We start from the raw sequence: 17068 nt of genomic DNA, 5'->3' as shown, positions 1-17068 counted from the left end.
TGTTTTGCAGGGTGGGGTGGTCCTGAGAAAGGCAGTTTAGTTCTTAGTGAGGCAGTCAAAAAGGTGAAGTTAGTGAGGCTGAAAGCAAGATGGCAAAACCAATCAAGCAACAACACCCTCTCCTTTTCTTACACAAATTCGATGCCATAGTTGGTACATTCCAAGGCCTTGTGTTTCAAATAGTGACATTCTTGCAAAGAATATGGAGATACCACCACATCTATAACCTCAATTGATACTAGCTTCCTCAAGGGCAGCTTTCACTGCACAAAGGCACAGTGTTATATGCTCAAATATGCACTTGGTTTTCTGTTAATGTCATGCAAATGGAGTCACTCTACTATCTCAGCACAGCATTGAGGCTCCATTCTGCAAAAAATCAGAAACATTGAGATGGATATAATAAAGTAGATACTCAAAATACATGATTTCATGTCATTGATGATTGGGAGCAACTATGGTCCTGTATCAAGATTTCACCTCATAGATGACATTTAACCCCAGTGACATTGCCCTTACCCGCAAGAATGTAGGTAGGCCATGACCATTTACAGCTTATCATTAGAAGACTTTCCCACATTGCCTCAGCCTCATTACACTAAGTGTCCCATTGTCATGACCCATGTAGGATATATTTGGTATGACACCTTTTGCAGTATGGAACCTATTAAAATATTACTTCAGCTTTGGCATATCAGTTTTTTGTACACTGTTTATTTTCACCTGTTATGGAATTTCCATGGACATGATATAAGTCATTTCGGGCCTCATATGCAGTATCTTTATTGGCCTTTACCCTCTCCATATATGTTTAGTGATGGAGGGAGGAACCTTATGTTCATATGACCCTCGAGATGATTTGGAGCAAACCCTCAGTACCACATGAGATCATTAAAGCATAGCTTACAGTAATCCTCAGGCTGGTAGATGTTCTATTTTAGGGTCATCACATACATTAGATGTATTAGAGCGAAGCTTAGACAAATGAACATGCCGAGTCCTAGAGCCATGAGTGAATTGACACAAGTGATACCCATCTACTATCATGCCTCAGGATATATAAAAATTATCATGAAAAAGCCCAATTCTTTGGATTATCAAGAGAGGAGAGGAACACAACTTTTGAATTTGAGTTTGACACTTGACACACACCTGAAAATCAAGAGACTTGCTCTGGTACCGTTCCCTCCAAGATGAAGCAGTCTTGAGATCATTTTCTTGGATTTACAAATGATGGTTCTATTAGACACCTGGGCTTCACAGATTTACGTATGTCCCTCCCTATGAGAACTCAGAATTGTACTAGTGAGATCAAAGTGGCATTCACACTCGTGAGATTTAAGGGCATAGAGAATAGGATATGCCTAGCATAGCTATAGAATCCAGATTAGGGGATACCACAACTCATAAAAAATGTTTTAAAATAGAAAGAAAGATTTTATTAGAAGCCTCCTAATTGAAATAATGATCGGTTATGTGAATTCAAGTGAAGATGCCCAATTCCATACAGAAAGAGAGACATTTAGCCCACTAACTTTAATGACAGACTACGCCATGAAATCTCTGTTAGTCTTTTCCTCATGGAGTCCTGAGGATGCTCTATCTAAGCAGGATAAAGAGTGACCAAATTTCAACAAGAGAGGCTTGACGATCATGCTATTGACTTAGTGGCTGGTAATACTCTTTCAAATTGGTCACCATATAAAGTAAGTGCAGTGCAATGAGGAGATTTTGAGTTAGGTAAAAGCACTGTAGGAGAAGGGGCTGATTCAGCCTAGGTGATCTTCTTTTTATTCATTATGCTTTTGATTTAGAAAAATGATGGCTCAGGACGGATGTGCATAGACAATTACATGTTGAAAAAGAATTCTATAAAAAATTGTTTGTTTATATCAAGGATTCTTGATATCCTTGATCCATTAGAGCAATCTATAGTTTTCACACCAGATAGACCTTAAGAGTAGGTATTATTAGATATGCATTGGAGTAGAGGATGTTTGTAAGACATCTTCAAGTGCATTTTGGCTTATATAAGTTCTTGGTTATGCCATTTGGGCTTACAAATGCTCCTACAACTTGTAGTTAAATCATGGATAAACTCTCTTGAAAGCATAGGGCCTTTGTGGGCACCTTCTTTGATTACTATTTCAGAACCTTGCATGATGTACATAGTTTTTTGGGGTTATGCTTATACTCTAGGATGTGCATTTGTCACTTCGCTGAAATTTCTCCACTTCTTTATGCTTTGCAGAAGAAGGAAGTTCCTTTTACATGGCCTGATAAGAAAGTAGTAGTATTCAATAAGCTGAAAGAAGAGCTTATTTGGGACCTTGAGTGAATCTTGCTAAATCTTAGAAAAGCTTTCATTCTTTTTGATTGGATTCTTTTGCATTTGGAAAAGGCTAGGCCTAAGAAAATGAAGGGAAAGCAACACTTGTATCCCAAGCTAAGTATGATATACTATGTGTCTTTTTAGGTTTTGCAAAAGATCAGTGAGGTGGCTATAAGTTGCAACTACAAATCTTCCTAGGTCTAGGGCTATCATCCAATCTCCTAAAAAACGCTCAGCATCGTCAACTACAAATCTTCCTAGGTCTAGAGCTATCATCCAATCTCCTCAAAAACGCTCAGCACCATCATGTCGCAAGCAGCCCCCTTGCTCTGTCTGATTGCGCCCGCCCCCTAGGTCGATTGCGTCCCTTGCTCTGTCTGATTGTTCCCCCCCTCCCCCCCCGGATTGCGGGCCGTTCCCCCCCCCCCCCCCCCCCCCCCCCCCCCATCTGTCTGCTCCGCCTAACCGCTTCCCCCTCGCCTGGTCGTTTTTACCCCGCCTGTCCGCCCAGACACGACTATATTCCCCCCATTGATCCCCCCACCCTCCAGTTGCTCCCTCTTCCTGCAACAACTTTTTTCTCTCAGGTAGCATTGCGACGTGATTGGTAGTTCTCTCAGAAGGGACACCCAATGGAAACCCCTTTGGTGAGACAGCGGCGCACTCAGCGAGTGCTCCAGTCAAACACCTTGCGCGTCGTCCTCTCTGAGGAGCAGCTCTTAGCCGTTCGAGCTAAGGAGCTGGGGCTAATGGAAACAATGATTTATGGTGAGGTATAGTAGGACATTCCCTAGCCAGGGCCCAGCTTCGGGACTGACTTCACTCCACGCTGCGCATCAGCACAGCGCAGATTGTGGAGGCGGTCCTAATGGGCCAAGGGATCTTCATGGTCTGGCTCAGTGCGACGGACGCAGCTCGTAAGTTACTCCCCAGTTCACCATATGCATCTAGGAAGGGGGTCATATATATGGTCCCTTGGTACAGTGGCTTTATTGTGGAGGCGTTTGCACTCCACAACAGGTTCCTTCGGCACCAAGTCACCCTTCTTTTCCCCGGCATGTGGCGATAGAGTATCACCAGTTGGTGGAAGACTTTGAATGGCTCTTCGGCACTGTCCTTTTTGCGTCTTTCACAGATGCAGTGACAGCAGCAGGAGTCCCAAAGGTACGGGTGGCAGTGAAAGAGGTCAAGAATATCCCACACTTCCTAGAGATTGAGGCAGGCAGGCACTCCTAGGTAGCAGGTCATTCTGACTGGGCAACCAGGGCACTGCCTGCGATGCCACGACTTTGGGCATCAGGGAGCAGTTTGTATGCATTTCAGAGCCAAGGCGGCTCCACCGACAGGCCCGTAGGTGGACACTGACGGCTTCATACGGGTCCAAAGGCGAAAGAGAGGGAGACGGAAGGGGGGGGGGGGGTACAGCCAACTCCTTAGACCCTGCGTCAACTAGCAGGGAGCAGGCGGGCGAGCGACGCCCCCTCGGCAGAGCACTCCACAGCCCCCCTCTAAACGTCCCACCTGGCAGGACTGCAGCTCCCCACATCCTCCACCCGCGCCACAGACTGCCTTGCCTGAGTTTCCACAACCCTCTCACTACCCCCCACCCCCCCCCACACCCGCCATGCATCTCCGTCCATTTGACCATCCCTCGATCCTCTTTTCCCCCATCACCTCCCCTACCGAGCACCCCCCCCTGATCCGCCCGGTTCAGGTGTTTCGCCCTAGACCCATCCCCCCTCCTCCCACAGGAGGTGATGAGCCACACACATCTACCTTCTCCTTGCACCAGCAATCTGCCCCTCCCATACAGCCACTAGCTCATTTGCCCTTGCCGCCGGTCACACCTTCCCTAGACAGGCACAACTGTTGCTACAGGAGTTCTTCCGCAGTGGCCCATGGTCCTACCTGAGAGTTGCGAAGCGCGGAGAGTTCCCACTACCTCTTGAGGTGGGGATCTTTGTAGTTCATAAGTCAAGGAGGGGCAAGGTCCATCTACTAGTACCTCTGGATGGACCAAACTACCTCTTTTTTTCTTCAGTCCTCTTACTCAAGGAAGTGGACGACTACACAGATAGAGGAGGAGTTGAAGCAGGTGGCGGATCACATCTCCCAGTGGATGGGAGATGAAGGATTAGCACTGTTTTACATAGCAGTGGCTTGGTTGTATGATGGACATTAATTGGTGGGCTGGTGCCGAGGTCCCACACTTGAGCATTATCTTTCGAGCCCCTCCACAGTGGAGAGCTCCGAGGGACGTGATCGAGTGGCCCCTGGCACAGGCAGCCCGTTTCTACCAGTGTACAGAGTCACGACTCTCAGCATGGCTGATCGATGCATTGATAGTACCACTTGGAGCATCTATCACCCCTATGGTCTGGCCGAGGGCCACCATAGGGGACTGGAGTTCACCATCTAGACCGGCGGCAAAGCGTACTTGCATGCCTCGCAATTTCTCCTCCTCATCAGCAGCATCCACACTGATCAGATGCTTGTTCGGTCAGTCACAGGTTTCCCCATGAGCTTACATCTTGCATCCTGGAATGTGAATAGTCTCCACTACAGTGGGGCACGTGGTTCCAGGAAGTTGATTGTTTAGTAGGAGTTGCAGCTTGCCCTTGCTGGACGGATCGACATCTTGCTTCTATAGGAGCATAAGCTTACCCCCACCGAGGTCCAGCGGGTAGGGAAGGTACTTGCGGGCTGCTTGCACACTTACTGGGAGCACGCCATAGGTGCCCACGGCAGGAGTGGAGGTGTATGCACCTCTATTGGCACGAGTCTCACCGCTTGTGTACTTGACTACGGGATGATAGTGGTAGGGAGGGTTCTATGGATTAGATTGAATATTCGGGACTCGTGCATTGGAGTCCTCAATGTCTATGCCCCTACGGAAGTTAGGATAGGCAGTAGGTTCTGGGTGGAGATCGTAGATGGACTCTTGGATCGTTGGAGGAGACTTCAACAACCTAGAGGCTTTGGAGGACCAACAGGACAGAGGCAAAAACTACCAGGGCATGGCTGGGGAGGAGCAGGAGGCATGGGAGGTCTTTTTGCTGGCAGTTGGAGCACATGATGCCTGGAGAGACCTTGCCTTTCACAGGAGGGAGAGGTCGTTGGACTTCTCTTGGGGATATAGGCGGCTAGGTGGAGTCTTGCTGGAGCGGTTGGACACGTTGGCAGGCACCATGTTGTCCCGGTTCTCCTGACACTTGACCCCCCCAGCATCCGCCCTAGACACACGATCCAGTCGGATCCCTGACTTGATCTATAGGAGGGAGGAGGTGATGAGATAGATAGAGCAGATTTGGACTAGAGACTGGGACAGAAGGGATCGGATACAAAGGAGGTTGCAGAGGTCCTATCCGAGTCGAGCAGAATCTGCCAAGAGGTAGCCATACAAGCCAAGCAGTAGAGTTGGGAGGAGGAGAGAGCACATCGGCGGGACCTGGCAGCCACGCAGAGATTATTATAGGAGGCACCAGGGGATCCTACCGTCCATGCATAGGAGGTGTGCACCCGAGCAGCCATTGCTGGCCTAGAGGATAGACGCTCGGAGTTTTCTTTCCGAACCTCAGCAGCCTTTTGGGTGAGGAAGGGGGACACGATGTGCAGGGAGTTCTTCCAAGTGCACTAGCCTCGCTCCGCAGGAGAGCAAATGTGCAACTTTTGGGATCAGTATGGGAGGACTCGTTCTAGCCAAGCCGAGGTGATGGAGCCATCAACTATTACACGCACCTTTTTCAGCAGGAGATAGCTTCAGCTAGAGGACAAAGATGCAGACAGTAGGTATGGGGTCACATCCCTCCCTCGTCACAGAGGAGATGGGACGCTCCCTCCTAGCTCCCTTCACAGAGAAGGAACTAGAGGAGGCTTTCCATACAAAGGATAGGCAGAAATGCTCGGGGGAGGATGGTCTCTCTAAGGCCTTCTTTGCTACCTACTGGAAAGTGGTGAATGACCCCCTATTGATGGCCTTCCAGGAGATTTTCACTTTAGGACAGATGCCATGGAGTCTCTCGGTAGGCCTTATCAGTCTTCTTCCCAAAGGGGGAGACCTGTTGGAGCTTTCCCAGTGGAGATCGATCACCTTATTGTCAGTGGTCTATAAGGCACTGGCAAAGATGATTGGTAGGCGACTACGCCCTGTGCTTCCAGACATCATCCATGACACAGAGACAATCGTTGTCCAAGATAGGAGCATCCTTGACAATGTATTTACCTTCTTTGAGGTGACAAAGTGGGCCCAACCCAGTGGGCAGAGACTAGCCGTATTACTCTTGGATTTCGAGAAAGCTTATGACAGGGTAGACTAGGATTTCCTAGAGGGCACCATGGTGAGGTTGGGATTTACCGAGATTTGGATTTGTGGAGTCTCCGTCCTTTACAGATCGGCCACCAGCAGGGTTCTCACAGGCGGAAGGCAATGGGAGGAGTTTCGGCTGGAGAGATCGGTTTGACAGGGCTGCCCCCTGATGGCATATCTATTTCTACTCTTTGCAAAGGTGATGTCTCACTTTCTCAGGTCATGTGTAAGCGGATTACGCGGCCTTCGACTTCCAGTAAGAGAGGAGACTGAGTTATTAGACTCTGAGTATGTAGATGATACAGCCCTCTATATAGAGGACGATGAGTTGATGCTGGAGAGAGTGAGGCTGGCTCTTGATGTGTTCTATTCTATAGCGGGAGCGAAAATCAACTGGCGAAAGTCAGTTGGTTTCCTCACAGATCGAGACTCTAGCACGGAGTGGGGCGTCCACGTGGGATTTAGATGGGTGAGCAGAGGGAAGACCGTCCGGTTCCTAGGGTTCCAGGTCAGACTCGACATCACTCCTGCCCAGTAGTTTCTTCTTGTCCTTGATTCTATTCGGAGGAAACTGACCTACCGGAGCACAGTTCTCGCCTCTCACTAGCCGGCCAAGCCCTGGTGGTTAACCAGGTCCTCCTAGCGACGGCCTGGTACATTGCCTCGTGTTGGTGCTTCTCCTCATCTTGCGTAGTGCAGCTTCGCCGCCTAGCGTGGAACTTCCTTTGGTCAGGGTCGGATGGTTCCAGGGATTCCAGGGCCAAGGTGGTGTGGGCGACCATCATATGGCATCGGTCCGAGGGAGGGCTTGGGATCATAGACCCAGAGTATCAGAGTATGGCTCTCTTGGACAAGCTAGTTGTCCGCAATCTCACACTAGGCGGGAAAACCTCGAAGGTCTCATTGCAGGAGGGCCTTCAAGATTGTAGACCGAGGCTTGGCAGTGAGTAAGGCCGTCCCTCAGATGGATCTTCACATCAGCTCAGATCATCCTCCTAGATGACCTTTCCTACTAGGCAGCTTACTTTGCGTGTGGCAAGGCCTCCGTAAGGCCCTAATCAAGAGCCCCCCAGGCTGCCAGGAGGAGATAGACTGTTAGCCGGTGATCTGAAACCCCTAGGTCAAAGATCGAAAAGGGGCACAGATAGGTGAGCGCCCACACATCCAGTGGGCTGGTTGGGAGGCCAGCGGCCCGGCTCGTAGCATCAGGACATGGCGGGAGGTGTACAGGATGGTGGACGAGGAGGTGCTGCAGCGAGTATCAGGCTGTCAGAGAAGAGTGGAGGTAAGGAGAAGGGAGATAGATGCAACAATACCTCTGAAGTGGCTTACTCCCCTGATACGAGAGCTGATAGAGCCCCGGGAGGTAGGAGCAGCTAGGTTTTCACTAGTAGGCACCCCCCTACAGGTGACAGGTAGAGTGGACGGTGCAAATGAAACATAGAGAATTTGCCCATCTCAGATGCTTCTTGGATAACTTCATCTACGTTAGAAAGTACCTCAATGTTTGATGATCTGTCTATATTGTAAAAGCTAGTAGTCCGCAATCTCACACCAAGAGGGCAGACATGGAAGGTCCTATTGCAGGAGGGTCTCCACGAGTGTAGACTGAGGCTCGCGGCAGTGATTGGAGGTCGTCCTTGAGATGGATCTTCACAATGGCCCAGATCATGCCCCCGAGATCCTCCTTCCTTCGCAGCCTACTTCGTGTGTGGCAGGGCCTCCGTTAGGCTCTAATTCAGAGCCCCCTAGGTTGCCAGGAAGAGATAGACCGCTAGCCGGTGATCTGGAATCCCGAGGTTAGAGATCGGGATGGGGTATAGATTGGCGAGCGCCCTCACATCAGGTTGGCTAGTTGGAAGGCCGACCCGGCTCGTACCATTAGGACATGGCAGGAGGTGTACAGGATGGTGGACCAGGAGGTGTTGCGGTGGGCATCAGGTTGCCAGAGAGGAGTTGAGATGAGGAGAAGGGAGACTGACACAACGATACCTCGAGAGTATGGGCCGCTAGGTTTTCACCGATAGGTATTCCCCTATAGGTGGCAGGTAGAGTGGGCGGCGCCCCACATGGGACTTTCTTCACGGTGCAGGAGGGGGGGCATCTGGTCCTTGATAGAGAGCAGCAAGATGAGGGGATAGTTGTCCTTCCGTGGAGGAGGATTCGGGTGGTTGGCCTTCAGGGAAAGATATGGTGTCTGGACCCTTATGTGTTCTGGGAGGAGTTCCGAGAGTTGCGCCTTTGGATATGGGAGAGCAGGCCACTTGATGAGCTGGAGTGGGACCTTGGAGAGTGGCTATGGCCGGCCATTGCGGTCACCAAGAAGCCACGGAGGTTCTTGGAGTACACAGCCAAAATTGGCAGACACGTACTGATGCAGGAGAACGTGGATTGGGCGCCTTTGCGTAGTAGGTACTCGGCCGAGCATAGCATTAGGGATGCTTTCTGGCGGACTTTTTGGCGCCGCCTATGGGACAGCTGGAGGCCGAGGAGGGTATCGTATTTCTTATGGCTGTTGGCACATGGAGCCCTGGCAGTGGGGAGTCGGTTAGCCCAGATGTAGAAGGATGGAGGTTGTAAACGCTGCACACAACAGTTTTTGGAAACTCCAAAAGCATTGCCTTTGGTCATGTGAGGTGGCGCAGCTCGTGTGGAGAGGAGCATGCCATATTCTCTGCCATATAGCACCCAACCTTGGATGTATCTCATGGGGAGCTTTTTGCTGGTAGGCAGTCAGCCAGGGCCGTCACCTTTTGTATGAGGTTGGGATGCAGGACACGATCTTCGTCATTGAGACTGGGTCGTGCGCAGTGGTCGGTTTGGAGGCTCTACCCATCCGCCAAGTACTAGAGCCCACAATAGACCGCTTTGGGGTATGGGAGATTCTAGGGAGTTTTACTGGATGGCACATCTGGAAGGTGCGGTGTCAGGAGGTTCTTGGTGGGGAGAGACTTCCAGTATAGGCGATTTTGGTAGAGCTTTGGACCTCCATCATCCACTCCCTCTACGGCCGATGGGACTCGGTGCAAGGTGAGTCTCGAGCTCGTTAAGAGCTTCTTTTTCACTTCATGCGCACTTGGGGCGGCCAAGACCTGTTCTTCATGATGTAGGTAGGCAGCCCTAGGTGGTGATATGCCCCCCCTCCCCCCCCAAAATGGCTTCTTGCGCCATCCCCCCCAGACTGCTTTGAGAGGCTTGTGCACATGATTTATTTATTACCTTGCATCAGCTCCAGCTAGTTTGCCGAGCATGAGCATTCCGTTGTAGTCGGTCTTTTCGAGTAATATAATCAGCCACATTTTACTTGCAAAAGAAAATCCAATAGTATATTTGATCCCATGTGAAAGTTTGATGTCCATGTATCTCAAGCAACCATGTCCACCTGATATCTAGGATCCGGTAAGATCTATCTTGATGATCCTGTGGATCTCTGACTTGCTCGAATCAAGAAATGGTGCATCAAGGGAGTACTGGAAGGGGGATAAGCTATCCATTGCTAATGCTATGTAGCTCAAACCTGACCGACACTTGTGTAGACCAACATGAAGTATCACCCTCTTTGGCGAGTTGCCAAGAGGACTTAAGAGCCAACCATGCATATCTATGTCTGGGCAAGTCCCGTGGGCTATGTATGTATGTGACCAATTGGATGAGGGCCTCTACCACAATCGATGTAGCCGTTAGTTCAGCTTTGATGATGTCATGTGGAAGTGAGACCTTACATGTGATCATCTTGGATATCATGGACACCAAGGGTCTCTCCATGGACCTCCATTCGTCATAAGTGCCTCTTGATCTGCTATGGTGGTCAAGACTGGGACCCCATATTTGTACTCCATGGAGTACTGTGGATGTGACAAGTGTATCGAATAGCCACAACCTGGTGCAGGGTTCTTGAAACTGTACCTGTGAGCACATACTTTCCAAACCACCTAGTGCTATTTATCCGCAAGGCAATCTAGTGTTTGCTACCTCTCGCATAGAAAATGTGGGCCCCGTGAATAAGGCTCTTGAGTTATATATAAGTATCCACATACTCCAACTCCTCTCGTCCATATGCTAATTTAGGTGTTGATCTCCTAATCCACTATGGTGTAGTATTAAATACATCACCTTGGTTTTTCCAAGGGTCACTGAAAGTCCATTGTCCAGTGCATAGGAGTATAATGCATCCAAGTGTCTCTAAAGTCCCTCTAGAGAATCAACCTAGCATGACCGAAATAGTGATAATGCTTTTTACCTCGGTCATGCTAGGTGGAAACACCCCAAAACGCCACTTTGCAGGACTCGAAATGCTGAAACGTGTGGAGTCAGCCCCAAAACACATTTCCCTGTCCGAAACGTTTTCCCTTTGGGGAAATGGCTGCAACATGGCATTCCCGATTCGGGAAATGTTTTCTGTTGCCCCGTTTCGTGACATGTCTAAAACGTTTTTGTTAAAACGTTTGAAACGATTAATTCTAACGTGAATAATGGCATTTAAAGTCACTTTATTCACGATACTATTCACGTAAATAATCAATGTACTGAATGCTTTAATCATCATGTTTAATGTTTAATGTTTTGTAGCGTTGTCTTTAAAACTAATACTGTTAAATAGTATTTAAGATTTAATGTTTAATGCTTAAAAATGTTGGCCTTTTCTATCCGTTTTCCTGTTTTTCTCTCGGTCGCTGTTGGAGAAACATGTTGTGCATCATATCCACAGCCGCGTATTATTCAAAGATCATTTCTGGCCAGCACGAGCAGGGACAGTTCGTTTGTGGATGTGGAGTTCTCTCTCTCTCTCTCTCTCTCTCTGTCCACTTATCAACAGTCTTCAGTTATGAGCATAACAGACCTGTGACTTCCATTAGCAGCTCTCTCTCTCTCTACCACAATTGACTTGCCAACAAAGTTACAAACTTCAGTCATGACCATACAGCAGACTGAGGACTTCCACTAATAGCCTACCAGTCCACTTGCGAACAGACTTCAGTTATGAGCTTAGAACAAACTCAGGACTGTCACTAACAGCTCTCTCTCTCTCTCTCTCTCTCTAACAGATTGTAGAATATCACAGAGATTAATTAATAACTACATCTCTTTTGTGCAATCAAGAAAGTCATAAAACTTAAGAAAATAATCCAGCAAGGGCACCAAGCATACTATAAATATGCAATTCGGCTTTACCCAAGGCATCTTCTAATCAATCACCATCTATCTAAGCATCCTAGCCTTCAAGCAAACACGTCCCCCCCACCCTCTCTCTCTCTCTCTCAGAGCCCAAACTGCTCTCTTCCTCTCACAATATGAATCCTGAAGCTGCTGAAACTTTTCTTAATGAGACTAGTGTGGAGGAGGAGAGAACCCAAGCTGACTATTGGTGAGATAAAGTCAAGATCCTACACAAGTACAATAGTAAGAAAGGTGGTGCCAGGTGGTGGATGTGCCATGACTGTGGCATTGAAAAAGGTGGATCAGTAGAAAGGGTGAAATCCATCTACTTGGTCTCATTGGAAGTGGGATTAAGGCTTGCGCCAAGATCCCTATGGAGGAGGATGCTCGAATGGAGAGAGAGAGCACAAATGTTTCTAGAATCGAAAGCTGCTTGAAATCTCTTTGCTATTCCAATGTCAAGGCAACCCACTAGTGCAACCTTGGGACCTCATGCACATGTAGATTGAGGGAGCCAATCCTCTTTCTCAGCTGGCAGTGTCTTTAATACGCATGGGGTTGTAGCAACTTCCCAACCAGCCTCTCGAGGTAAATAGAACAGTGTTTACTTCTTGGCATCCCAAACACAAGGCACAAGTTGATCTAGCAGTGGCCCGTTTCTTTTATTCTTGTGGGATTTCTATTAATGCTGCATGATCTCCTTTCTTTAAGGATATGGTGATAGAGATCTCTCAATTTGGGTCCACCTGTACACCACCCAGATATGATGCACTGTGGGAAAAGCACTTTGAGGTTGTGGTTTCAAGCATTCAAGAGGCCATACAACCAATAAAGCAAAAGTGGAGCTCATACGGTGTATCACTAGCAGGGGAATGTGTGCAGTCATTCTTTAGAAGGGGTGCTTACAACTTGTCGCGGCAAAGCACTTTACATCAAGTCCACAGATGTGGTCCATGACAAAAGACAGCTCCTATCGTATGCGAGCATTCGAGTGAGGTTGTGGAGTATGTGGGCCCACAAAATGCTGTGCAATTTGTATTAGATGGAGAGGCCACTAATAGAGCAACAAGTGGCTTGTTGGAAAGCAAGTACCCTAGTGTCACATGGAGTCCATGCATGGCACATTGCCTCAACAATTTGCTAAAGGACATTGGTTCTTTGCCATGGGTAAAAAGCATTATCACTATAGGTAAGGAAGTAGTGACATTTATCGCTTGTCACCATTTCTCATTGGCATTATACAGAAAGTTTGCAAGGGAGTTGCTAAAATATGTAGAGATCGAATTTGCATACAACTTTCTAATGTTTGGTCGTATACACAACATGAGATTGGCATTGAAGTAGATGCTGGCTAGTCTAGAATGGGAGGGTTGGCCTACTTCTCATAGAGCTATGGCAGAATTGTGCTATACCACCATCACTCAAGAGGATGATTGGCCTAAGGTAAGGCATTTGCTGCTTCTTTGCTTACTCATTGTGAAGTTGTTGCTTCATGTGGATAGTGATGTTCCCTACATTGGGGAGATATATGAGGCAATGGATTGGATGATGGAAAACATCCGATCCATTGAGACTAATAAAGCTAGACTGCAAGAGATTGAAGAACTTGTGGTGAGTAGGTGGAATTAGTATTACCTACATTGCGTAGCTTATGCGCTAGATCGTGAGTTTCAACACAAGGGAAGAGTTCTTCAATCAGATGCTAAGGTGGTGGGAGGTTGGAATTTAACTCTTCAAAAGTTGGTTCCTACTTCCGAGAAACGTAAATTGGTGAAAGATCAACTTGCAAACTTTTGCAATAAGGAGGGAATATTTAGGTGGCCTGATGCTCAACATGATAGGTAATCTCATCTATTTTTTAAAAGTCTTTATGTAGGCATCTTTTAGTATTATAATTTGAATCAATAGTGGATATTTTTTATCGTTATTGCATTTATCTTGTAGATTCCATGTTGGTGCAGTGACTTCGTGGGAGGACTATAGAGCAGACTCACCTAAGCTTCAAAACTTGGCCATATAAATTCTTAGTCAAGTTTGCCCATCATCAGCATTAGAGAGGGTTTGGAGCACCTTTAGTCACATCCATACAAAGAAAAGGAAATGCTTGGGGCTATAGAGAGTAGATGATCTCGTTTTTGTTAATGCAAACCTATGTTCACTGACAAAAATGAATTCAGAGTATTCTCAAGATGTATACATAGGCTTCCATAAAAGTGAGCAGGATTCTGGGTCTATGCAAGGTGTAGGTGATGAGGAGGATCCTAATGAAGAGGATTTTCCTACAACAATCGAAGATTATGACATGCATGAGGAAGAGGGAGATAGAGAGGAAGAGGAACTAGGAGATGATAATTAGTTATCACTCACTCTCTTGTATGGTTTTGAAATTTGTAGTTCTTTCTTTGCAATCGGCATATTATAACTCTTCTTTCTTTGCACTTATCCTTGTATGCATCAGAAAGCTCCTTTGAGCTTATGCCTTTTGTAGAACTCTTTTAAAACTTGGAAATTAGAAAGCTTTGATTTTGAGTTTGAAACTTTGTATTCAAAGTTTTAGCTTCTGAGCCGCCCCTCCCTCCCCCCCCGCCGTGCTAGGTAAAGAAAGAAAAAAACCCCGGCCCCTGATGACGTAGTGTTTCTGTTTCTCCTCCTCAAAATTTTACATTTGTGTTTTGGTTTCCATCTCCCCGTTTCCCTCAACTATGTGCGAGCGAGCTTCTCGGTCATGCTAGGTTGAATTTCTCCTCCTAGCCTAGGGCTGAGCTGAATTTCAGTCAAATGCTGCCTAAGTGATTGAATCTCCTCATCTTGGACTTTGATCTTCAATTCCAGCTTTCTAAACTTGTTCAACTGCCTGTTCACTATACTCAGTCCGTTGTTGACTTTGTTGATGGCATTGGTAATCATCTGATCTATCTGGATCTTCTCCATTTTGTGGGTGAACTTCTGGCTCTGTTGGGCCTGTGGGAGAGCTCAATTCAGACAGCCACCATTTCAGTGTACAGCCCTTTCCATGACAGGTTTACTGTTAATAGGGGGTTGGATTGCAGTCAACAGGAGGGACTGGGGGACTGGGAGGTGACAGCAGGGAACTCTGGGCTAGAGGTGGGCACTGGGGAGCTGGGGCATGGCAGGAGTGGCTGGGGATTAGGGAACTGGGGAGCAGGGACCTGGGGGACTAAAGGTGGGGCAGTGGGGGCTGGGCATCTGGAGGATGGTGGGAGAGGCTGGCGCTGCGGGCCAGGAGGTGGAGACAGGTGGTGTGGGGCTGGGGGATGGCAGGGGGAGCTGAGGGGTAGGGATGATGGGGCAGGCACTACCAGTGGTGGCGGGACAGGGAGACAACCATTGCAACCTGACGTGGAGCTGTCCAACGCAAGACATTGACCTGGGGGAGCTGACGTGCAGGGCCGACGGGCAGATTCTGTTACAAGTGCTATGTTACCAATGCTTGGCAATGTTTTGGGGGACCAGACTCTAGGAAGGTACACTGTAGCATAGACAGGTTGAAACTAGTATGATGACTACTGCACAATTTGAATATATGTGCTTCAGATCAGCAGTGAGCAGACAAGAACTACTTCTTGCTTATTGCCTCCGTTATGTTTGAATATACGGTGACTCTTTATACAGTGCAACACAGGGTTCTTTGGTGCAAGCATCCAACGACACTTGTTTGTTAATATATGCATGGTGCCCCTGGGCAGGCATGCAGCTTTGTTGGGTTCGTCTACAAGGTGTAGGTATCTACATTGCAAATATTTTTTTGGTTACAGTAGTTGTGGTCTGCAGATGTATGTTGTGCGTGTGGTCCACCTACAAGCTACATATAAGGTGCTTAAGGTGTAAGCATCTATAGTGCAAATTTTCTTGTGTCTACACTGATGGTGGTCTCTGCAGATGTATATAAAATGCATGGATGGTTAATCAGTGGATATAGTTAGAAAAGTGTTGCAACTAGCCTTTCTTCATTTTGTGACATGGTCTGGAATGAAAAGAGTAGGAGATTAACCAAAAAGGCAACTTGTCTAAGTATTTGGATAACCATTCTCTTTTGTCATTTCCACATTCAAGTGTTACCTGTAACTCGTGACTCCCTTACCGATAGTTCTGGATGGTGCCAGGTCATAGGAAAGGAAGATCTGGCAACGCTCAGCCTCTGTAAGTCAATGTGTTCAAAAGGAGAATGGCCTCCCCTAATGGTGACACATGATCATCGTGAAGGGTATGTTTCTATTTCTATCTGGTAGCATTTGCTTAATGAGGACCATCAGTAATCCAGAGCAGAGCCAATTTTGCAGGTTCGTTGTGGAAGCGGACAGCCACATCAAAGATCTGACATTGATTGCTGAATATACGGGGGATGTAGACTACATGTGTAACAGATTGCAGGATGATAGCGACAATCTCATGGGTCTTCTTTTCCCAGATGATCCGTCAAAAGAATTAGTGATATGCCCAGACAAAAGAGGAAATATAGCACGGTTTATCTCAGGAATCAACAATCACACCTTGTAGTGAATCTTCTCTGATCCCTCAAATACTGCAGGCAGTGACATGAATGTGACAATCGACCAGAATCATGCCTTTGTTTTGTTTTCTGTTTCTCATTTTTCATGCTGAGCTTTTTATTCCAAGCTAGTGATGCCAAATTTGTTCTGATATGTAGGGAAGGGAGGAAGAAGCAAAACTTGAGGTGTGCTAGATACAATATCAATGGACAAGCAAGGGTTCTTTTGGTTGCAATTCGAGACATAGCAAAAGGTGAGCGCTTGTATTATGATTACAATGCATACCACAAAGAATACCCAACACAGCATTTTGTTTAGCCTTTGCAAAATTTTGAGGTCTCACAGCCACGAGTTCTACTGGAAAAGGGTTCTATATGTGGGGAAGGGTCCCTGAGGAAAAGGGGGTGGGAGGTTTGGGTTGATGTAATCCCAGAGTACAGAGATTCCATTTTTGGAGTAATCCAAGGTCCAATGCGCATATCTGTCCCTTTCATTCATCATGGGATGCTTTGAACCTGTTTCAAGGTCTCTAGAAAAGCTAATAAAGTCCGATTTTGGCCCTGCTTTTGTGTTTATAAATCTGAATTGGTTGTCTACATCAGTTTCATCTAGGTTGACAATCATGTTTTCTGAAAATTGATGCTATCCTGATTTCCAGAACTTTCTGTCAACATTTTATGCAAGTAATTACTTGATTTTGCCTTGAGCTCACATTGGATGTAAGTTAATACATAATTTTGTCTGGTCTGCATCTCTACCGGC

At 47.2% G+C, this 17068-nt stretch overlaps 1 protein-coding gene across 7 annotated transcripts in view; it reads left to right on the top strand.

Moving 5' to 3' along the window:
• LOC148010769 (histone-lysine N-methyltransferase ATXR6-like) overlaps positions 1-17068 on the top strand; it is a 139644-nt gene that overhangs the window by 105414 nt on the left and 17162 nt on the right. For 5 of the 7 annotated variants that reach the window (XM_087671210.1, XM_087671211.1, XM_087671208.1 and 2 more), the window contains exons 4-6: positions 15920-16020; positions 16097-16309; positions 16465-16559. In XM_087671210.1, coding sequence (XP_087527336.1) covers positions 15920-16020; positions 16097-16309; positions 16465-16559 — 409 coding nt within the window. Of the gene's footprint in view, positions 1-15919; positions 16021-16096; positions 16359-16464; positions 17065-17068 lie in introns of those variants that run through there. The other 2 variants (XM_087671207.1, XM_087671213.1) reach the window with 2 other exon arrangements.

The sequence above is a fragment of the Lygodium microphyllum genome, chromosome 29 (genome assembly GCF_053477565.2).
Source record: "Lygodium microphyllum isolate KBCC chromosome 29, Lygodium_microphyllum_v1.1.10, whole genome shotgun sequence".
In the NCBI taxonomy this organism is placed as follows: Eukaryota; Viridiplantae; Streptophyta; class Polypodiopsida; order Schizaeales; family Lygodiaceae; genus Lygodium; species Lygodium microphyllum.
This window is presented reverse-complemented; position numbering and strand designations above follow the sequence as displayed.